We start from the raw sequence: 23229 nt of genomic DNA on the forward strand, positions 1-23229 counted from the left end.
TTTAAGGTTTTATTTATTTATTTTCAGAGAGAGGTGAAGGGAAGGAGAAAAAAAGGGAGAGGAACATCAATGTGTGATTTGCTTCTCGTGTGCCCCCTACTGGGGACCTGGCCCACAACCCAGGCATGTGCCCTGAGTGGGAATCAAACCGGCGACCCTTTGGTTTGCAGGCCCGAGCTACACCAGCCAGGGTTTGGTGAGGTGTATTTAACAGCAACACCAAATCTAGCCTAATGACCTGAACCCATCCAGATTCACCTTTAAACTTTTTAACAAGACTGGGTTAGGTGGGGAGCGGCGCGGGGGGGGGGGGGGGGTGGGGTGGGGAGGGCAGAGAAAGGATATAGGAGAGGGTGGGAAGAAGGAAAGGCAAGCTGCTGGTGTAACAACACTTAGTGAAAACTCCATGCTGTCCCCTGTGGAAGTTCAGATTTCACTCAGTAGCCAGGGCAATTGTAAAAGGGAGGGGCAGTGCTTGGTGTGTTCCTTGCACAGTGGACTTCAGAACGCCGGAACTGGTCCCGTGCACATCTGTTCACTCAACATAGTCCGGAACACCCCTTTAAGCATGGCGTGGGCCAGCCTGCTCTGTCACTTTTTAGGATGGAAAGGGATGGACCAAGCATCAGGAGAGCCACGTCATACCATTCAAGGCTGAACACCTCCACCAATCCGGCCTTCAAAAAGGAAACATTCAGGAGAGGGCAGCGACACAACAAATGCTAAGCTAATTCTTTTTCCAGGAAACAAAAAACAGAAGCCTAGAAGCTTGCACAGTTTTTCTTAGGACAGGTTTCAGGAAGAACAGCAAGACACCCTTATTATTTCCAGGCCAACTGCGACGGCTCTGCGCAGTGATTTCCAACACCTTCTTTATCAGAGGCCTTATCCTAATACACAACGAACATTAAGAGCAGGGTACCGCTTAGAAGCCGCCACTCTGCTGCTCTGCTGAGAATGTAGGCAAAATGCCCACTTTGCACTTGAGTGACTCTGGACCCTGGAAACCCGGTCTCTCACCCCAGTTCCCCTGAAGGTCTCAGCAGCTCAGCTCCCCAACCCAGAAAGCCCTCCTCTGAGACACAGACACACGCAGCTTTCAATATAAAGTTTCCTTTTATTTTGAAATTGAAACAGTGGAATGAAGTGGTTTGTGGCTGACACTGGAGTACTCATCCAGCAAAAGAACAAACTCCAAAAGTTTGAGCCAGCTGCCCCACCTCCCCCAGACAAAGTCAAGGCCAGATTCAAGGGCGGGAGAATGGGTACAATCAAAATCCGGGTGGTGATGGCTGGCAAATTTCCAGCAAAGTACAATTTTCAAAGTTGCCACATTTATAGAACAGGGTAGCACAATCACAAACGTCAGTCCCCCCCGCCAGCCCCCACCGTGATACGCATTCACAATACATTTTTTACTGTCTTGAGTAAGAGACATATCTTAGGTACCCATTCACTTTGCCTCAGGGGAGAGGGCTCTTTTCTGGGACCAAGATTAAGACGCTGGAGGCAGGGGAGAACCCACCTGGTGGTACACGTTTATTTGTGATGCTAACTCATTACCTGCTGAAATTCATCTTACCTTTGCACTGCAGTGGGTTACATAAACTTTACACAGAAGTGTTACGAGCGACCCCCCAACCCCTACAGGGGGAAATGGTGAATCAAGACCTAAGCACCCTAACACACACACACAGCTTTAGTTCTTGCAGGGGGTGACTGAATGTCACCTGGCGGGGGAGGGGGAGGGGGAGAGGGATACAGAGGGATACAGGTGAGAAGCACAGGTAGGACTCATGAGCAGGAATGGGGTGAGAGGGCGGGGGCAGGCTGGGGGCCAGCTGTGGAAGTGGTACCTGTTGGAAGAGTCGCGCATCATCTTCACCGCCAAAGAGTGAAACTCATTCACGGGGGAAAAGAAAAAGTCTGGGGAATTAAAATAATCCAGTAGTCACTGGAAAATGTCTCCCTCTTTTTAAAATTTTTTTTTTGGCTTTTAACATTTTTTGGAAAGTATTTTTAAGGTAATATTTTTTTTTTCCTTTGGAAAAAGAAATCTTCTTTCCCCCCCCTAACCTAAGCAAGTGGAGTCGCCACTACCTAACTTATCTCTATTGTCTTGCTAAGAGGTAGATAAAACAAAAGTGGAACGGGGCTTCTAGGAGGACGTCCATTAGCGGGCGGGGAGGGGCTGGGTGGCCCAGCGAGCTCCCCTGACTACAAAGACACCTGAGCGACCAGAGGACCCTGGCCCTCAGACTCTCAGGACAAAGGCTCCACCTCTCTTCCTTCTAGAGCCCACTGTCTCCGTGGAGACTGGGAGGGGGATGCCTTGGAAGTGGAGCATCTCAAAGAAACCCTGTTGAAGAGGTCTTAGCTCTGGCTTCCCCAGGCTTCCTGGCTTTGGGACCAAGACGTGGGTTCCAGGCCGAGCCCCAGGTTGCACCTCCACCCAGCCCCCTCTGGTGGGAGAAGAAATTCCTCTCCTCACCCTCCGGGCCAACCAGCAAAGACATAGCAGGTGAGAGTGGCCCAGCAAAGATATAGCAGGTGAGAGGGACAAGCCAGAGGGAAAGCGGTGAAAATGTGGGACCCCAGGGTAAAGAACGCCGGAAGTGGGGAACTGTTCGCCAGCCCCCCAACACAACTGATAGGAGTCGGCGGACACTGGCAGGCCTGCCTGTTCCTCAAGGACAAACCTTTTGTGGCACAAGCCTCAACTCACTCCTCTTGGCTGGGATTCCTACCCTATGCACGAGGCCCTGCCCTCGGTGCCAATCTTACTGTAAGGACTGAGGTAGTTCATCCACTTATGCTCGTAGCATCCGTCACCTGTGGTTACTCAAAACACACAGGCTCCCAAAGAGCTTCCTGCTACTTAAGAAAAAATGTTTCTTCCCTTTTGTCTTGTCAGTCCGGATTCAACCATACCAAGTCACCAGTCATGGTGCCAACAGACTGTGCCCCCAAGAAGGGCAGAGCATCAGGGCTGGGGCTCTGGCCCTCACCCTACAAATCCACCTTCGGTCACGAGGCCTCCTGCCTGTCCTGCGCCCCCTAGGGAAGCCTTATGCATCCAAAGGGCAGAAACTGAAGTTTTCAGCTGGTGTTGCTCTAAGTCTGAATATAAGAGAAATGTTCTGCATCTAAATCAAGTGTTTGGAAGGGAAATGGCTTTATGTCCCCTGGCATGGAGGATTTTTCTTCCAACTTCCTGTAATTACTGTGTCAGGCCGGGCTGTTCTCTCTGCCAGGTCTCAACAAACAGGCAAAACACGGTAGGTGTCAAAGCCACTAGGATCTCTCCATGAGCACCTTTGGAGGTGGGGAGAGAAGGAAGGAGGCGATCCCCCCACCCCTGGAGAGGTGGGAGGAAGGGGGTGACCAGGTGATCCCTCTGGGGCTCTGTGAGGTAGTTACTTAGCACTGCTAGTTCCCAGTTTGGCAGAGGGTATGTCTGGAGTGGGAGGAGGGGAAGGCACCCTTGAGAGCTAACTGAGGCCCCTCCTCACTGCCAGTCTGCCAGGCCTGAAGGGAACTCAGGTGCTATCTCTGCAGTGGGGGGCAGGGGACAGAGAGCAGTCCCATGTGGAGGAGCTCCGAACTTCCCCTCCACCCCCAAAGTGCAACCAGGAGCCTTCGGACCCCTTTCTCAGCTCCCTACCCCTTGGCACATACAGCCCCCACACCCCAGAGCCTCAGAAAGGAAGCGTCCTGTCTTCAACTGTTTACAGGAGCCCTCTCCTTTTCAGAGAGCCCAGGGCTGCGTTCAAAGATGGCTATTGGTTTGATTCAGAAACAGCCTCTCCCAGCCTCTGTCTGTCTGTCTTTGGCACAGAGGAAAATGGACACCAAGAACCAACTGGAGTGTTCCACCCGGCGTTCTCTGAGTTTTACGTGCTTCTTTCTGCCAACAGTGAGGCAGAAGAGAACAGCTCCCAAGTGCCTGCAGAAGGGGGAGCTCAGGGGGGAAGAATGAAGACTGAGAAGGGCTGGGAGGAGGGGAGACCAGGGCAGAAGGTTACGTTCAACTCCCTGTCCCTAAGAACATGGCTCTCTACTACCCAGAGCCCTCGCAGGAGCTGAGTCCACCACCCAAACTGCAAAAGGCCACCGACCCCCGAGGGGTTAAAGCCATTGGGGTGTAACTGTTAGATGCAGCTTCAAAGTCAGTTGAGTCAAACCATTTTGGTTTTTTACGTGTTCCACAGATTTAAAAAATATATCCTAAGGAGATGGTCCTTTCTTAAAAATATATATGTAGCACACACACACACATATATATCTTAGAGCACAGAAGTCACTTTTCTCCGATCATACAAATCTCCCAAGTGCTTTTCACATTAGCTTTGTCATCTCACCAGGGATGGGGACATGGAGGTGATGCACAGGGGGGCACGTAACTGCCCCAAGACCTGGCCTATGGGTCCAAGGTGGACCCACCAAGACAAGCCCTTTATCCCGCTAAACCTTAGCCACCAAACCATGTTCCTTTTGCTTTCTGGTATGTTAACTTTTCACGATTTTCCTGCTGGGCAAATATCAGCGATGCGTGGAGCTGTGCCTAATCCTAGTAAAGGCAGACAGTCCCTTGCCACACTTCCAGGTCTCTCCTGGGAGCTGAGCCAGCCCAAGAAGAAGGACCCGGGCTGAGGGTGCGACGGGAGCAGGACCCCAAGGACACTGAGCACTGCAACAATCACGTTTCGGGCACTGCGGGGTTTTCTCTTTCCTGATGGGGGTTTGAACCAGGTATCAAAGCATGCTTGCTGCTGGAACTTCACCTTCAATCACTAAATGGCCGATGTCTGAAAGTTATCTGCTTCATTTTGGGATAAAGCATGTAGAGCCAGAGATGGAAGTTGGAAGACCCTTTATTGTGGCTAGGGCAGGTGGGAAGCGTCAGTATTACTGGCCTGGTATCACCCCTGAACGCTTTCCTGCTTCCTCCTCTCCTTACAGTTCTCAGGGCTATAAAGGAACGTCACAGCGAGACAGTGGTTAAGACATGAACAGGCGCGGATCTGCCCCCCATCACGTTCCCATATCCCCTGCCCCTGCTGGCCACCCACCACCGTAAAATCAAGAATTCCCTAAGGATGGGTCCACCGTCAGATCAATACAAAGACAGGGCGGCGGAGAGGAGCGCTTGTCCAAGAATCTGCTTGCCTCTCGGTCTATTTCAAGAGACCGAGAAGAACGACAAGATGGGATTGAAATGAGACAAGAACAACGAATGGGAAGCGTGGCAACGGCAGACCAGGCGGACCTCTCAGAGGTTAAGAGGGTGGCTTTGTCTCTTCCACCAACAGAATCTTGGCTCCCATATTTAGAGAAATATAAATTTTTAAAGGGTTTTTTTTTTTTTAGTTTTATTTCTCTCCTCGATAAAACGGAGGCAGTATTTTAAAATATCTCAACAGCACCACTGGTGGTAAAGACTGGCTGGGATGCCCTTTAGCCAAAGCAGGAGAGGGGACACCAGAGACTCGCTCTGCCTCTGGGGGCAGACAGCCCCGCCGTGCATCTCAGTCACCCCGGCAGGGTTTTCGGGAGAGGCTGTAGTCAGAGGCCAGAGCCTGGCCCCGGGCTCCCGGGCTCGGCCTGCTCGGCCTTCCCGGCCAGCCCCAGCCCCAGCCCCAGCCCCTCCCCGGAGACAGCCCTGCCGCCTTTCCCACAGGGCCTGTGCTCCAGAGCTCCTGAAGGGTTACACTGGCTCACGTTGTAAGAGATTAAGAAATTATGAAACATAACTTTCTCATTTTTTTCTTTTCATTAAAAAAATAAAATATTCAAGACTATCAGTTTCTCTTTTGCTTTTCTTTTCTTTTTTATATAAAATATCAGCAAGCCGCAAAGAAAAAACAAGATTTAAAAAAAAAAAAAAAGGTGGGGGGAACAAAAAGGAAAGTAATTGCTGAGGTAACTTCATACCTTGAGGTAGTTTACTTGCGCACAGCGTTACCTGACTGACTCCGCCCACCTGTCAAGGTTGTCTCGTTGTTACCGTTGTTGCAGTGTCGGAAGGAGGGAGCCCCACGCACAGAGGCCCCCCTCCCTTCCCAGCACGCTTGCTAGCATTGTCCAAGGTAGCTGAAGTACACCACCTGGCTAACACGCACGGACAGCGCGTCAGAGGCCCGACCTCAGTGAACTGATGGCTGCTGTCTCCCACAAGGGCTGAGCTTCCAACGGGATCTTATTGCGGCTGGTAAATTAATAAATTAAGTGTATTTACCCCTTTGTACATAACACGTTGCTGGTATTTTGGATTTTGTTTGTTTCAGGCACACTTTTCATCACGCCAATGATGCAGAGGCAGGAGCCATCAGTTAAATATGCCTCTAGGATACAAACAGAAACAAATACTCTCCAATTTATTGAGTCTTCGTAATATATGCCAGATGATGAACTTTAGCTTTATTGGGAGCTCAGGGTTGGGTTCCACATCCCACCACCACCAAAAGAACAGTGCCGTGGGGGGGAGGGGGGAGTGCCCCGCAACCCCTGCCTTGGGGAACCAGCCCTCAGGGGAGCCCATGGGCTGGGGTGAGGGCACAGTGGCAGCCTTTGGGGCCACTCAAGTCCTCCATGGAACTGAGACTTTATCAAGGGGAGAAATGTCCCCTTCCCAGTGCTCACATCCAATCATTAAAATAGACTTTAAAAAAATATAAAATCTGCCTGAGAATGATGGGAATCAGGGACGGTGCAGTGGTCGGCCCCTCTCCCACTGGGCGCGCAGTACCACTCCTGTGCGCCTGGACGTGACGTGGGACCTACACGGTTGGAGGGACGTGACGGGGCAGGGGATCTCCGTGGGGAAGCCCCAGCAGAGGGGGATAACTTTGAATTGTGCCAATTTTCCAAGATGGTGATCTGGAATAGATCAGCCACGAGGGCACTCCTTTTAAACGTGGATTACTATATTTTAATCACCTTTCTCCCCGTTTCTCCCCCATTCTCTATTCCTTGCTGTTCCTGGTGGTTGGACAGGGAGGGACTGGAATTAAAACTACAGATGCTGGTGTGTCTTCTCCATTTAAATCAGTAACGTAAGCTAGGCGATGCATCTGTTCCCACTCTTTCTGGTAGCAGTCAAGATAAAACAATTAGCGTGAATATAGGAAGAGGCTATGTCAGGGCATGAGAATGGAGGTATTTTAATTGATAAACTGAGCAGGAGAAGGCTGGGAGGATTTTAGGGTCAAAGAGCAAACCATTCTTTGAGGCTGATTAAAACACCCCTCTGCATGTTTTAAAAACCTGAAGGAAATTTTATTTCTCTTCCCAGTGGGATCTGGCCCACCCTCTTCGTGGGACCTGAAGAACTTACTTAAAACAATCCACGTTTAAAAGCACCCTGAGCTAGAGTTTCCATGGTGATACCCTGAGGGCGGGCAGTGCCGGGCCAATCTGCTGGGTGTTCGGGGCAGCGAGATCAGGGTTCCTCACCGGAACATCTTTCTCAAACAAGTGGGCAAACCTGATCTACATCCCGGCCCAAGTGTCCCTGATTCCCACTCATTCTCAGGCCTGCTGGGGAGAACGCGCTCTCGATTTCAGCCCGTTGTCCTCGAGTCGACGTGACAGGGAGGGGCGGGTCACTTCCTCCGTGCCTGGGCCTGGTTACTCTGTCCCTTTTGGTGCAGCTGTTTAACCTGGGCCAGGATGTCCCGGATCTTCCTCTGAGCCATCTGCAGAAAGAGCAGGCGAGAAGGAGGGAGTGGGGACCTCCAAAGGTAAGGAAGGCGACAGCCTTACACAGGGAGGCAAGTCCTAGAGACCCAGACGCCAGCAGCAAACAGGACACCGAGGACTTAGAAGAAAGATGAGGAAGACTGAGTATGAGTGTGACCTACATTTCTCTGCCTCCGAGTGGACCCCGAGCACCCACTGGGCGACACCGCGAAGCGGAGGCGGGGGGGGGATTTAGAATTTATTCAGAACTTAAAACTTTAACAACAAAGTTGTCACTTTACTAAACCCCAAATGGACCTTCTAGAGTCCCCAGAGTATGTGTTGACCAAAGGCTCATGAACTGGAAGCCCTCGTTACAAGTCGAGGCCCCACTCCACACGTAAACATCCCCACGAGTGGATGAAGTGCCGGACACGGACCAGCCACTGTGAAAACGGGCCAAGTGCCGAAGGGTCAGTGGTTTTACTCTTTCCTTCTTAAAAGCTTTTCCCCTAAGAACAAAGTTTTACAAGGAAAACCCACTGCGAAATGTAATTCACTTCACAGAATGTCCCAGAATGTCTCTTTTCCATGAACAAGACTGGGTGATAAAATTACCAATTTCTTTTCTTATCCAGTGCAAACAAACAAACAAACAGTAGGGAAGGGTTACAGTTAAGTAACAGGAAAGGTCACTAACAAAGAACGTATAATAAAATACATCGCTTCCCCTAAGGAATGTCGGAGAGAATAACTCCTGCCCCTGGGAGAGAAGAACGAGCCCACCCAGAGGCAGGAAGTGTCCCCAGGCCTTGTCAGGTCACGCCGGTCAGCCTCTGCAGTCCTGCTGCTGTGACCCCTGGGCCCCTGCCAGCCTCCTGTGATGGGGACTGCCGTATGTACCTGGCTGGCATAGAAATGCCCGATGATCTTAACGATGACCTGGTCGTTCTCATCGGGGGTCTGGTCTCTTGGCACCACCACCTCGGCTGCTGTCAAATTCTGCAACTCATTCACCTGCAGGTAGGGTGGGCAGAGAGGAGCGCAGGTTGCCACTAAGAAAGCATGGGTGGGTTTCGAGGGAGGGGCAAGAGGCTGATGACTAGCAGGTGGAAACTGGGAGTCAGAAGCTTGAGTTTGGGGAGCAGAATCAAGGATATGGACAAATCGGGAGCCTTAAGGTTGGGTGGGGCAGGCCAGGGCAGAGCCATCAGGTTTGGGCGCCAAGGTCCAGAACTTTCAAAGTGGCCCTCACAGCTCACCGTTTTGCCACCTTTGCCAATAACCCGGCCGGCTGCTGACGCTGGTACCCGGATATGGGTTTCCAGCTTTACTTCCTCCTTGGGACCAAAGAAATTCTCCTCCTTGAGTTTTCCATAAATTCTTCCCTGAGCCTGAAGAAGAAAAGGTCGCTGTTACTTATCGGGCCATACCTGTATGACAAAACAAAGCACAGCCCCCCAGCTCCCCCTGATCCTGTTCTGGCCCACAAGCCATCCCCCTCCCCACCTAGGGGTGGATCAACCATCGAGGCCAGGTAATGTGAAAGGTCTACGGCATTGACCCATCAGCGTCCCTTCAGCCTGGGTAGAGAGGAATGTATTCAGCTTGGGAAAACTGGCTATCATGCAGACCTGTGGGAGTCTGGGATAACTGCACTGATCTGAACAAGGCAGTGGCTAGCAATTCAGGTCCGAGCGGCAGCCGAGCGAGCCACTCAGAGAATGGCTATCCGACACTCCACGCGGCCTGGAGAACTGTCCCCGTTCTCCATCCCTGTCAGGCTAAGTTAACCATCACTTTCGCTGTCTGACCAGAAGTTCAAGAACCCAGGGATGTAGTAGAGACATAAAGGGGAGAAGGGAATATGGCATCAAAGGTCTTCCTTAGTAACTAAGGCAGAGCACCTGGAAGAAGCCTCAGACTTCCTTCTTTCCCATATGCCTGCTGACCTTCCAGAAGTTAACGAGGGAAGTAGCAGTCATGATAGAAATGAGCTCTGATGCCAGTTTGAAAACAGCCTTGCAGCCCCGTATTCTGCAGGGAAGCTTAAAAATGGGACACAGGTTTGTACCACTACCACCCCAAGTCAATTCCATGTGTCCAGCTTAGAAAAAACCATAAAGATCAGAACCTTGAATTGGGCCTCTGGGGGTCCAGTGATAATGACCATACGAACTTTGGAGTCCGGAGTTTCGGGAGGAGCGATCTGGAAAGCAAACAGCTGGTCACAGAGGTGCACCCATCTCCACCGTTCTGGCCCTTGTACCTCTGCCCTACTCCCACACTCACTTCTCAGAACTTGTAAGGGAAGGAAAAAGACCCCAAACCCCAAGGTCGTTACCCCTGCACCAAAACTGATTTGCAAGTCTGACTGGGCTTGCTTCGGTGACATTATCTAAGCAGGGTCCCCACCCACTGTCCTGGGGGGTCCCAGTGGAGCCCTGCCAAGGGGAGGGCACAGGAGACGGCCAATGAGGGGAGGGCAGCGACTGCACTTCCCCGGGGAGCAATGACTGCTGTTCACCAGAACCGGAGGATCACCGAAACAAGCGGATTTAGACTTGCGGAATTTAACAACACCATTGTTTCCCTGCGCCAGTCTCCCTCCTCTCTCTATAGGCCCTGGCCAGGGAAGGCAAATAAAGACAGTTGCTAACGTTTACTGAGCAACCACTGCCCACCAGGGACTGACTGAGCCAGGGGCTTCAGCTGTACTATAGTAACCGCTATACTGATGAGGAAACTGAGGCTCAGGTGCTACAGCCTAGGAATGGGGATTTGAACCCATGTCAGCACGTGACAGACGCTACCCTCTTTCTCCAGGCTACAGTACTGCCTCCTCCTCCCCAGCCTGAAAATTGGAACGATTTCTGCAGAGAACCCAGTTTTGTTCTGTGGAGTGGATTTCTGCCATTCCACAGGACAGAGGCCCCAACACCGGCCAGAAGGGGCGCCTGGCGGCGGAGGCAGAAGGTGATGGAAGCAGGGCACTCCCACATCGGGGACCTGGAAGAACACAGAGCAGATCACCTTGATGGAGGCGCTGGCGAAACGGGAGAGCTGTTTGATGTGCTGCCCCTTCTTGCCGATGATGGCGCCCACCGCCTGGGCGGGAATGAACACCTGCACCATCTCCTGCTCCGGAGCCTGCTGCCGAGACAAGGCGAGTCATTACCGCGGGCCCAGTGCCACAGCCCACAAGCCCCTCCACACCCCTGCCATGCATCCTCAGGGAGAAAGGGGTGCAGGCACCCAGCGGCCAACCTGGGCTACATCTTCTTGAGCTCTCCCTATGCCCAGCAGGGATAAAGGGAAGAAGCTGGGCAAGAGGAAGAGGAGGAGAAAAGAGGAAGAGTGCTGCCAGCATCCGAGACTGCCCTCCACGGAGTCGAGGTTCTGAAGTGTCACCAAGGGCTGGGAACAACGTAAGAGGAGCAGCCTCAGACCCCGCTTCCCCCTCCCTACAAATCCCCAAGCAGGGAGGCCACAGCCAGGCCCATCTGCACCTACCATAAAGGAGCTATAGGGAGCGGCTCCGGCGACGCTGCTGGGAGGTGGCGGGACTGCACTGGACGAGGCTGGGAAAAGACCCACGGCAGCCAAGTTCAGGCCGGGGATGAGATGAGACTGCAGCTGGGGAATGAAGGTGAGGGGTCAGCTCATTCTGACAGGGCCTGGCGGTCCCTTGTGTGTGGCCCTGACTGAACCAAGAGGGCAAGTGCCCCTAGAGATAGTAGGCCAAAAACAGAAGAACTACACGCATTTACACAAACACTTTCCTGCCGTCCGCTTTTCCCATGTATGTGTACACTTAGGGTGTGCAGTTAGTTGTAAGCGACACGGTGTTCTCACCGGACTGAGAACTAGCAATGCCAACCGGAAGAGCCGCCTGGCTCTCCTGTCAGAGGTCCACCCTCTGGCGCTGACCGGGGGCGGGGGGGGGGCGGGGGGGGAAGCCTGGTTGGGCATCATCCTGCAAAGCGAAAGGTCGCTGGTGCAACTCCTGGTCAGGGCACATACGAGAGGCAACTGATCAACGTTTCTCTCTCACATAAATGGGCCTCTCCTTCTTTCTCCCTTTCCCCTCTCTCTAAAAGTAAATAAATAAAATCTTAAAAAAAAAAAAAAGAGGTCCACCCTCTGGTTCACTTGAGACAGGTGACAAACTCATAGCCCTGTACTGCAACATGTCTATGTGAGGAGTGGCAGGGACGGGTCTCCGTCTGAGTTCTGTTCTAGGACTCACCTTTTTGGTTACCCACCCTACATCCTCGTCTCCCTGTGGAAATCAGATGGAAATGATGGACTGTCTACCACTAAAGTACACACACACACACTTTACACATCATTATAGGATGCTCACGGACCTCAAAGCCCAAGATTAAAACCCCCACTCCAAAAATCAAATGCAGAACCCCTACAAATTAAATTTAAAAGCCTTTTCTTCTGTTGAGCTGAGGTCCAAAAGCAAAGTTAAGTGCTCCAAGGCCACACAGTGCTTCGCACGCACCCCCCCACAGGGATGGCCCACGCTGCTGTAGCTCGGCCCGGAGAAGGGCAGGCAGAGGTGCCCGGCACTCACACTCATGGCGGCCACGTCATTCTCGTAGGCCTCCCGAACTTTCTTCATGATCTCCTGCTCAGCCCTGCAGCAGTTCTCAATGGCCCCCTTCACGGTGATGGTCCTCTCGGGGTTATAGAGGGTGAGGTCCTGCAGCCTGAGGGGAGAGCAGAGCGGCGTCACCCTTCCACTCACAGGACAGGCCCAGTTCCAAGCCCCAGCCGGGGACAAGCTTCAGCTCCATTTCTGCAAGCTGTTTAACTTTTGCCCAACAGCTCTCTCTCCGGCCTCTGGGCTGTATGTAACCAGGGCAGGGTGAGTGCAGGGAGAGGAGAACACCCAATTGAAACCCCGCTAAGTGTGGAGAACCAAGATGGCGGCGTAGGTAGACACGCTGCGCCTCCTCGCACAACCAGAACTGACAGAGAATCGAACAGCAAGGGGGACCAACACCAAGGAAATAGAAAATAAACATTCATCCAGACTGGTAGGAGGGGTGGAGACGGGCACCGGGGTGGAGAGGACTCGCGTGGCTGTGGCGGGACTGAGACCGGCGGAGTGTGGGACAAATGGCGCAGGCAGTCTGAGCACTAGCAGACCCTGCGGCCCCACATTTGCACAGATAAACTGAGAGGGCCGGACTCAGAGTGGCAGAGAAAGGGGCAGGCAGAGCAGCGGGTAGCACCCCGCAGCATCACATTCGCCCACAGATAAACCGAACGGCGGGGAGCAAAGCAGACCACGTAACCCAGGGCTCTAGCTCAGGGAAATAAAGCCTCAAACCTCTGATTGAAAACGCCCCTGGGGGTTGGGGCGGCAGCAAGAGAGACTCCCAGCCTCACAGGAGAGGTTGTTGGAGAGACCCACAGGGGCCTAGAGCGTGCACAGGCCCACTTACTCGGGAACCAGCACCAGAGTGGCCCAGTTTGATTGTGGGTAGCGGAGTGAAAGATTGAAAGCCGGAGGAGAGTGAAGCGGACGCCATTGCTCCCACTCAGCCCCTCCCCCACGTACAGCGTCACAGCCCTGCGACCAGCATTACCCTGTCCCGGTGAACACCTAAGGCTCCGCCCCTTAAAGTAACAGACGCGCCAAGACAAAAAAAAAAAAAAAAAATGGCCCAAATGACAGAACACTTCAAAGCTCCAGAAAAAATACAACTAAGCGACGAAGAGATAGCCAACCTATCGGATGCACAGTTCAAAGCACTGGTTATCAATATGCTCACAGACTTGGTTGAATCTATTCGAAAAACAGATGAAAAAATGAAGCCTATGCTAAGAGAAACAAAGGAAAATGTACAGGGAACCAATAGTGATGAGAAGGAAACTGGGACTCAAATCAACGGTGTGGACCAGAAGGAAGAAACAAATATCCAACCAGAAAAGAATGAAGAAACAAGAACTTGGAAAAATGAGGAGAGGCTTAGGAACCTCCCGGACACCTTGAAACGTTCCAACATCCGAATTATAGGGGTGCCAGAAGGAGAAGAGGAAGAACAAAAAATTGAAAACTTATTTGACCAAATAATGAAGGAGAACTTCCCTAATCTGGCAAGGGAAATAGACTTCCAGGAAGTCCAGGAAGCTCAGAGAGTCCCAAAGAAGCTGGACCCAAGGAGGAACATGCCAAGGCACATCATCATTACATTACCCAAGATTAAACGCAAGGACCTACGTCCAAGATTACTGTATCCAGCAAAGCTATCACTTAGAATGGAAGGGAAGATAAAGTGCTTCTCAGATAAGGTCAAGTTAAAGAAGTTCATCATCACCAAGCCCTTATTATATGAAATGTTAAAGGGAGTTACCTAAGAAAAAGAAGATCAAAAATAGGAACAGTCAAAATGATAGCAAACTCACAGTTATTAACGGCCACACATAAAACAAAAACGAGAGCAAACTAGGCAAACAACTAGAACATGAGGGTTGTCATTAAGGGAGTGGGAGGGGGAGGGAGGGAAGGTACAGAGAATAAGTAGCATAGATGATAGGTGGAAAATAGACAGGGGGAGGGTAAAAATAGTGTAGGAAATGTAGAAGCCAAAGAACTTATAAGTATGACCTATGGACATGAACTATAGGGGGGGAATGTGGGAGGGAGGGGGGTGGGCAGGATGGAGTGGAGTGGGGGGGGGGAAATGGGACAACTGTAAGAGCATAATCAATAAATATATTTAAAAAAAAAAAGAAAAAAAAAAAAAAAAGAAACCCCGCTAAGTGTAAGGAGTCCAATCACAGGCTGTCACCACGGATAAAACAAGGATGCTCCTTTCCCCAGGTGTTCAAGGCCATCCACTTTCTGTGCCTTTTTGCAATGGAGCAGAACTATGCCCACCAGCAAGCCTCTGATGAAATGAAGATGCACAGAGCTCAAAGAGGAGCTACGCCACCCTCTTAACTTCGGTTCTTCCCAGACAGCAGGACACCGCAGGTGATGTTCTCAGAAGAGGACCTAGATCTGTCCCCTTCTCACAGCCCAACACATATGCTTGAAACCCCAAAGCCCTCGCTCCAAGCTGCAGGCTCTCTCCCTGAGCAGCAGAGCACCTGGGGGCAGAGGCCTGAGGCGGCAGCACCCTGACCGCAGCCCCCTCAGCCCACACAGCGGGGGAGAGATGGGAGAGTTCCGGCCCAGATGGAAAGGAATGCTCTCTGTGACGTCTTTAATTCTTCAAAAGGAAGAAACTGCATCCAACTTAAGGGGCAAGGATTAAGGCTCAATAATGGAACAGGGCTGGCCCCAAGCCCCCAGGCATCCCACTCATAAAGAAGGAAAACAGCAGAGTGCCTTACGAGGAAATGGTGATTTTCGTCTCCGTGTCCTGCTCCACCTTCTTCAGGTTGCGCCCCTCCTTGCCGATGAGACGCCCCACAAAGTTATTATGCGCCAGGATCTTTAGGGGAACCTCGTCAGCCCTTCGAGAGACAGGGAAAGCAATGAGGGGCAAAAGCTCCTTAAATGGTGGGTCACGTGGAGACTTCAGCTACCACGCCACCCCAGTGTGGCTTTCAGGACAAACCACAGGTCAAAATGACATTCCAGAAGAGCAGTGCCAAAATCGGCAGATTAGCGGCTGCTTCGGGGTAGGGATATGGGGTCGTAGGGATGGGCCGCCAACAAGCACAGAAACGCTGGGGGCAACGGATGCCTTCACGATCTTAATCATGGTGCCGGTTTTCCAGGTACACGCATATTAGAAACCACCCAATTGTACGCTTTAAAGTAGCCACACTAGAATTCTCTGTAGCTATAAACCAACGAGCTGGGTCAGCATGTACTGGTGCACAAAAATGAAAAAAACCAAACTATAAAATAGTATGTTGACTATGAACCTATCTATGCTAAAACACACATGCACTCACACACGTGCACACGGATATACATGCTTCCAAGTGCACAGGAGTTCTGGAGGGATAAAAGGTGTCACTGTGAGAAAGAGGGCTTCATTTTCTCAGTTTATAGCCTTTTGTACAATTCTGATTACGTCTCCTCTATTCTTGCTAATAAATAAAGAGTACGTTGGATTCAGGAAGGTGGCAATCTCCGCATTCTTTGAAAAGCCTTACGTTTTGGTGTCCTTGGCCTCCTTATGCATGATCTCCAAGATCATCTTACAAGCAGAGGAGCAGCCCTCGGGGGTTGAGTGAACACTGATGGCCTTCTCCGCAGCACCTGCGTTCTCCTTCCTGTGCACGTCTATCCTGAGGACCACAAGGACAAGGATGGGTAGTCAGTTGTTGCTAGGGGAACCAGGTCTCTCTTGGGCTCTCCGACCTCTCCTCAATCAAAGGCATAGGAGCTGCTCTTCTTGGAATAAGGTCAATCAAAGGCAGAATTGGAGAGGGCAGAGGAAAGGGCCAGGGACGTATGACCAGCCTGTTTCTTTGGATCCTGTCTTAACCAGGAGATGGCAGTTGGAACAGTGGCATCTATCATGGGAATGCAGGGTTGGGGACCAATAGCCTGCAGCTCTCAACTGTGAATTCCAGTTTCCCCCCTGAAACAACTATAAAGGGAAGGTACGTTGTCCCACATTCCAAGTAACGAACAAATGATGTATTATGAATGAGGACACAGGTAACCTGCTCGTTCCCAGAGTGCACTGACCAGCTGTAAAGATGAGAGAAGACGGGTGGCTGTGGTGGAAGGGGAGATGGGACAGACTTCTGGCCCATTATGCTGAGGGCCCAGACTCCGGCCAGGCTGACCAGCCCTGTTGACCCTAGTAAGTAGTGCTACTGCCACAGAGCACCAAAGGATGACTGACTGACTGAGACTCGGTTTGCTTGCTGGGACTTTCTGCGAGAAACTCTGGAGCCCTTTTACTAACAACAGCACAAGGCCTTACAACTGCCACCCCAGGGTGCAACCCGTGCCCACTCCACCTCCACTCCTGAAGGGAAGCAGGGACTCCTGAATGGAAAAGGAGGAACATGCTCCAAGCAACACTTCCCACGGAGGCCCCTCAGGGTGCTTCCAGGAGGCACTCACGCCCCGAGGTACAAACCTCGATTTCCCGGCACCCATCTCAATTCCCCCGCGGCCGGGACTCACTTGGACTGGGTCTGCTTTGTGATATTGCGGATGGTGGCGCCCTCCTTGCCAATGATGGCGCCCACGTACTGGGTGGGCACCAGAAGCCGCAGAGGGATGTCCACTTGCTGCTGCTTGGCCGGGGCCCCGGCAGCCACAGGCGAGCCCTGTCGGGGCTGACCCCGAGAGCCAAAGCCTCCGCGGCGCCCGTTCTCAGGACCCTGTGCAATCTGCTCATCAGGGATATAGGACACCTTCAAGGCATGGTTCTCCAGCTGGTGGCCATTCAGCTTCATGATGGCTCTGTGGACAGAGAGAGGGCCCACTGGTCACTCCAACCCATGCCACTCACACCAAATGCTCTCTGTGCGTCACGCATTCTACTGGGTGACAGCACCGAACACGCTCCAGAGAGGGATTTGCCCACCTGCCTGCCACACCCACCTCCCTCTCAGAGCACCTCCCAGTCTAAATGGCGTAAAATATCAAAGGGAAATGTAAATTAGCTACTTCCGCTAATTTGGGGATCAGCTTGTCAACTTTAGCCAGAACTACCTATCACAAGTCATGTGAGAATCACATGCCATTCATCGTAGATGAATAAACACAATAAATAAAAAGAATTCGTGAGATTTGTTTTTGTAGTTATTGAGTCTGGCACCGTCCACATTTAAGGAAACTACATGAGAAAAAAATTAAGAGCTGGAGACAGAATGGTTTGCTCACCACATGGAGGCGGGGGTTTAAGTATATCCGGGACGTCTACAAAACAGCTGGATAGCACTGAAGGGAGGGGTCAAGCCCCTCCACCCCCAGACCTGTCACTGGTTAGCAACGTGAGCTGGGCAGCAGGTAGTGGGGGAGTGCGCCAGTGCGAACAGGCTCTTCAAAGCCAGACTAAAAGCCACAGGTTGGCCACCAGGGGCAGTAGTAGCTTCCAGGAAAGTCTGAGCCCAAGAGACATTTAAAATAAAATGGAATTTGAGGAAGTGGCGGGATTTTACCGTGGAGCCTAAGTTGGAGGAAACAGAAAGGATCAAGGCGGCAGCATGAAGCAAGAAAGCCATCAATAGCAAAACGTAGCAAGAGGCCTGTAACAGGGTCTACTGAGTTACGAATGGGTGAATGTGTTAACATGTACTTACTTTGTCAAGACCAATGGGTAGGAAGTGTTAATTGCTCAGCCAAAAGGATAAGGAGTTAGAAAGTGTAGGTGTAAGGGGACTGACAGGACCCCAGCAGGCATAAACTGGGCTCCCCGCGATCACTGCAATAAAATGTCTGCCCCACAACCTACGTTAACTCATCATTTTAAAAAAAATAATAGCAGTTCATCCTCGCTATCACTAGATGGCGCCATCAACACAGCAAAGCCCTGAAGTTCTCGGGCAACTAGAGATCTCCCAGGCGCCAACCTTTCTCCTACAGAGGATGTCCCACCTTGCCCAGGAGTTCTGTGGGTCCCTCCCTTTCAAACCATTTGCCCTCAATCCTGATGCGTCACTGAACCTGTGAGATTCCTGAACCAACAACCCAGCAACAGCCCACAAAGACCCTCCCAGCCCCACCTTCCAGCCTACTCACTGCCTGGTCTGTTCCCGGTTGGAGTAGGTGACATTCACCACGGCCGTCTCGCTCTCTGTGTTCACTGGGGGAGCAAAACAGGCCGGGGTTAGAGCAGTGAGACCCCGAGATGCCACCAATGCACCCTGAGTGCTAAAAGCCCGTGCTCACATCCCGAGAGGCACAGAAGGCACCTGCGCGTGGCAGTGGCAGGCCATCTAGAGATTCTGAAATACTTGAACAAGGCAAAATAGTTCCCCTTCAGGGCCCTTTTACCAGAACTGACAGAAAATTTAAGTCCGCCTTCTTGCATTTTCCTTTCTGTGTCTTCCTGACTTCCCTTCCCAGCCCCCAGGAGAGCTGGGTACACAAAAGGATGCCGGCAACCTATCGGCAGCAGGTTAGCAGCGAGAGACACAGTTACCCTTGGAAAGTTAAGCTAGTTAAAAATCAGCGCACCCTGACATTAGCAATTTATAGAAGTAAACATCCCAAGAAATGGTCTTTAAGGATATGGACGAAGAGATCTGGGCAACACCCAAACCCATTTCAGATGCCTAACTGTCTTCAAGAACACACCAGCCAAACGCATGCGTGCTACGACCCAGCTAAGCGGGTGACAGGAGGGGCTGCTGCAGGGCCTGGGGAGGTGGGCAACGAGCCTGCCTGCATGTTCTCCAGGGAAAGGATTTCCCGAGTATTCCCAACATCTGGGCCATGGAAATGCATACGTTCAGGGCGTCAGGCACGCTCAGCACCAGCCGTTCATCCCAACAAACCCTTCGTAAGCAACCCTTCGATTTTCATTTAATGGCCATACAGTCTCTCCTACAGGGAGAAGCGGTTGGATGTCAGACTTTCAGGCAATCCAGGCACATATATCATTTTATTTTATCTTAAAGATTTTATTCATTTTTAGAGAAGGGAAGGGAGGGAGAGAAACAGCAATGTCTGGTTGCCTCTCGCATACCCCCAACTGGGGACCTGGCCCCACAACCCAGCCATGTGACCTAACTGGGAATCGAACTGGCGCCCCTTTGGTTCGCAGCCTGTGCTCAACCCACTGAGCTACACCAGCCAGGGCCCATTCTTAAACTATTTCTAAAACCCTGGGAGCTGTAGGAGCATGGGAACCTTGCAACGAGAGTGAGCAGTTTTGTTCAAGTCTCACTGAAGAGAGGAGAAACCTGTTCCACAATAAGCAGCCGAGCCAAAGCTGGGACCACACGCCCAGGCCCCAGTCCAGTGTAGCTCCCCCCACACCACATTCCACCTGTCTTCTTTTGGTATGCCAAGTAGATTTGTTCATGGAAAATGAGGGGGAGCAGATCCCCCAAAGTCCTCCAACACCCACTCCTCTACCACCACACCCCACCACCTCTGCCCACCCTTACCTTGTTCACAGTTCTCTACTGTCCCATACTGGGCAAGCAGGCTGTCCAGGACCTAGGAGCACAGCAAAGGGAGGAAGGTTACTCTGAGCATCCATCTCAGGAACCATCACAAGGCCGGTCACCGGACACCCCTCAGCCCACAGCACTGGGGCCCAGGCAGAGCCTTGGGTAGGCACGGAGCAGCATTACCTGTTCAGTTTGCCCTTCCTGGGGTACTAATGCTGGTGGTGACCTGCCAGGGTCTCTTTGCAAGACATATACTTAAGCTCAAAGAGGGATTTAAGCACCTTTTTAGACGCAGACCTGGGACAACTGGGCCCCTGTATCAACTTCTGCCATCAGTAAGTTTGGGGCTCAGGGAACACCCCTCCCTCCTCCTTCACTATGGGGACAAAATTTCAAAGGACTAACACTGGTTAAGGAAGAGACCCAACCAGCCTCCCTTGGGCATCCCTGGCCTAGCCCCACCCAAACCACCAGTGGGCCTCCCCAGCCTCCTCTGCCAAACGTAGGCTCCCATCCAGTCTCCTCCCCCCACGCCACTGCGAGCCCCAGCATCACTTACTTCCCATCGAAGCTGGGGTGGAATATTTCGGATCTGAATTTTCCGACTCCTGAAATCAGAGCAAACGGGATTAGTGACAGCGCCAAATGCATTAGGGGACTGTGACCTTGCAATTTTTAATCCTTGTCCCAGTCTCTCTCCCTACCTTCTCCTCAACAAAGTCTTAAGAGTGATGAACTTTTGGGAACAGTGCCTCACTTTCAGAGAGCAAAATTTCTATCAGTGCTACCAGGCTGAAAAACCAGAATAAGATGCCCTAAGCACAAGGGTAACGAAATTCCCTAAACATCCCATCTGGCTCGCCCCTCTCTCTGCTTAGGTTTCTCACTACAGAAACCGATTCCGTGACCCTGTACTCCCACCCACTCCGTTTCAGGCACCAGAAATACAAGGCTACGTGAGACACCATTCATTCATCCGATGCCTATTTAATTGGCACCTACTTCACCGGCTGGACTTTTGTTCTACATGCTGGGGACACAGCCATGAACAAAACAGGCAAAGTGCCTGGCCTCAAGCTGCTCGCCGTTTATTAGGGGAGACACGCATGCAAACAAGCCACAGCAGGACAATAGTGCGGCGGCGGTGGCGTGCCTGGTGCAGCTCTGAAGTTAAACCTGGGCTCCACTGACGGGCACTGATCTTTAAACGATTATTTAATTCCTTTGAGGCTTTGTTTCCTCCTTTGTAAAACAGGGATAATACCTATTGAAGGCGTGGTATATAAGGTAATGTTAGATAATATTATAAAGAGCTTAGCAAAGGGCTTAGAGTAAGTGCTTACAGTGTAATAATAGAGGGATGTGTGGATAGTGAGGTGGGGGTGATTAACACACACAGAACCCAGCATTCCGACAACCACCGTCCCTCCCTCCTCCAAGTTAACTACACTTTGTCCCTCCCACTTTCAAATGCCTCACAAGGTACGTTTCCCTGAGGAAGCCTTCAGGTTCAAGGATGAATCACAGGGAAATTGGGTACCGCCCAAATCGATACCCTAATCTCTGGGCTTAAAACATTTTAATTGACTTATTTGTATCAGTCAATTGTCATTCCAGTCTTTTTCTACCCCCGACCACAAAAATATTAGTTCAGGGCCACGATTCAGTAAAATTCTGGTGGTATGAAGAAAAACTCGACTAGGAAGCAAGAAAGTCCAGTTCTGGCCCTCAAACTGCCCCAGACTGGGTGTTCATCTGACCGAGCCACTTAAGCTTCAGGCCTCAGTATCCCTAAGTTCCTGGCAGGCTGGGAGAAAGGAGTGTTGAAAACACGGGGGACCAAGGCAAGGGATGCTAAGCTCGAATTAGAAATGTTTCCAACTTGACTCTGTCCTGGGCCAGCTCACTTATTTCACCCCTGGGGATCTCAAGTGTCTTCAGCTACAAAATGGAAATGAGAGGGTCTCTCAGACCCGTCCACCTCTACAGCTCCAAGGGCAGCAAGTCACCGATGAAGTAAGTTTAGGACATCTCTTCTGGGGATGAAGTAACTTAGGAGAAAAGAAGGGTGAGCATTGAAGAGAACCTGTGTCTATGGTTCTCTGCTTCGGCTGGTCCATGAATCCGATCTAAGGTCGTCGGTCAGACTACAGCAGGAGAAAAGGACAAGGATGAGCTTAAGGGAGTCCCGTTCCAGGTCCTCTGATGCACACCAGGACACCTTCTTGTATACCTCACTGGCCAAGAGGGAAGCCTGCGCAACTGCCCTTCTGTGGGATTTCCCATAAGACTCGCTTGGTGACCAGGTGGACAGAGAAAATCGAGGTCCCCTTACTATACAAGGCAAACTGTTGGAGAACTGAGGAAGAAATGATTACACCATCGGAAGACTGAGAACACTGTTCCCAGCTTAACGCCAGGGACAGGGGTCACCCGAGCCCAGGACTCCGTCAAGGGAACGCCTCGGGACGAAGCACACGGGAGTGGGGGCTGTCTGCCTGAAGCACCCCCAGTACAGTAGTTCAGTTTGAATAGTGCTCTTTCATGATGGCCCCCGAAGTATAACCTCAGGTCAAAGGTCAAAAATACCCTCCCCCTACTTCAAACTCTTAGTTTTAGGGGCCTTCTTTTCAGGGTGGGGAGGGGATGGGATGGTGAAATCAAATATCTGCTTGGGATGTTAATCCAGATCCTGAAAGCCCTGGCAGTCTGGAATGTGTGGAATGTTCCAGGGGGAGGGGGAGGAGGGCAGGGCCACCCAACCAATGGGGGAACAGACATCCTGAAGCCCCCCCTCTGCCAGCCCTCAGGGCACACACCCAGTCTTTGCAGTGTCTCCGGGGCTGGAAATCTCCTTTCAGCAAACCCCCCCCGCCCCCCCGCCCCTGACAAAAACAGAGGATACGAAGTACCCTGTACTTTAAGCCCTGAGCCTAGTTTTCATGAAGTATGATGCTACCTAGTTTATTTCAGGCCCGAAGCCCACGGAGAGGTACAGAACCGCAGGTTTTCCCCGGGGCCCTGGGTATCTCGTCCCACTCACAAACACTGCAGCTGGGCTAGGGCAGTGTGCTGAGGGCTGGGTGGAAGCTAAGAGGTCCCACTGCTTAGGTTCTGCGCACTACCTAAGTTTTCTCCTGTGGAAAACTGACAGGACTTTCTTAAGACTGAAAGCGGGATGCCTGCCACGCCATGGTGCTCAGCCCCTGTCCCAGGCCCGGGGAGCTGCAGGTGTCCAGACAAGCACGGGAAGAGGCGGGAAGGCAGGGCTGACAATGAGATGCCCGGAGTGATAGTAAGATAAAGAGCTCTGCACCTATGGGGAAATACCACAGCCTGGAGTCCCACCCCCACTCCCCACCATCTCCCTGGGTCAACTGAAGGGACCCGCTCCAGCACCCAGCTGGTGAGCTTCCTCTGGACTTGAGCAGTGCCTTTGTTCTATGCAAACAGGGCGCTATATGGAGCCCAGCCTGAACCCCAGCA

At 51.7% G+C, this 23229-nt stretch overlaps 1 protein-coding gene across 4 annotated transcripts in view; it reads right to left on the reverse strand.

The window, feature by feature from the left end:
- Positions 1-6442: 6442 nt before the first annotated feature.
- Positions 6443-23229, reverse strand: part of IGF2BP1 (insulin like growth factor 2 mRNA binding protein 1) — a 37587-nt gene continuing 20800 nt past the window's right edge. For 2 of the 4 annotated variants that reach the window (XM_053911104.1, XM_053911105.1), the window contains exons 3-15: positions 20303-20351; positions 19738-19789; positions 18365-18428; positions 16802-17083; positions 15814-15948; positions 15040-15162; positions 12266-12401; positions 11194-11316; positions 10714-10830; positions 9815-9889; positions 8943-9074; positions 8584-8697; positions 6443-7697 (exon numbers count right to left, since the gene is read on the reverse strand). In XM_053911104.1, the coding sequence (XP_053767079.1) occupies positions 7605-7697; positions 8584-8697; positions 8943-9074; positions 9815-9889; positions 10714-10830; positions 11194-11316; positions 12266-12401; positions 15040-15162; positions 15814-15948; positions 16802-17083; positions 18365-18428; positions 19738-19789; positions 20303-20351 (1495 nt within the window). In that variant the 3' untranslated portion in view covers positions 6443-7604. Of the gene's footprint in view, positions 7698-8583; positions 8698-8942; positions 9075-9814; positions 9890-10713; positions 10834-11193; positions 11317-12214; positions 12402-15039; positions 15163-15813; positions 15949-16801; positions 17084-18364; positions 18429-19737; positions 19790-20302; positions 20352-23229 lie in introns of all 4 variants that reach the window. The other 2 variants (XM_053911103.1, XM_053911106.1) reach the window with 2 other exon arrangements.

Source organism: Desmodus rotundus, chromosome 9, assembly GCF_022682495.2.
Source record: "Desmodus rotundus isolate HL8 chromosome 9, HLdesRot8A.1, whole genome shotgun sequence".
Lineage (NCBI taxonomy): Eukaryota > Metazoa > Chordata > Mammalia > Chiroptera > Phyllostomidae > Desmodus > Desmodus rotundus.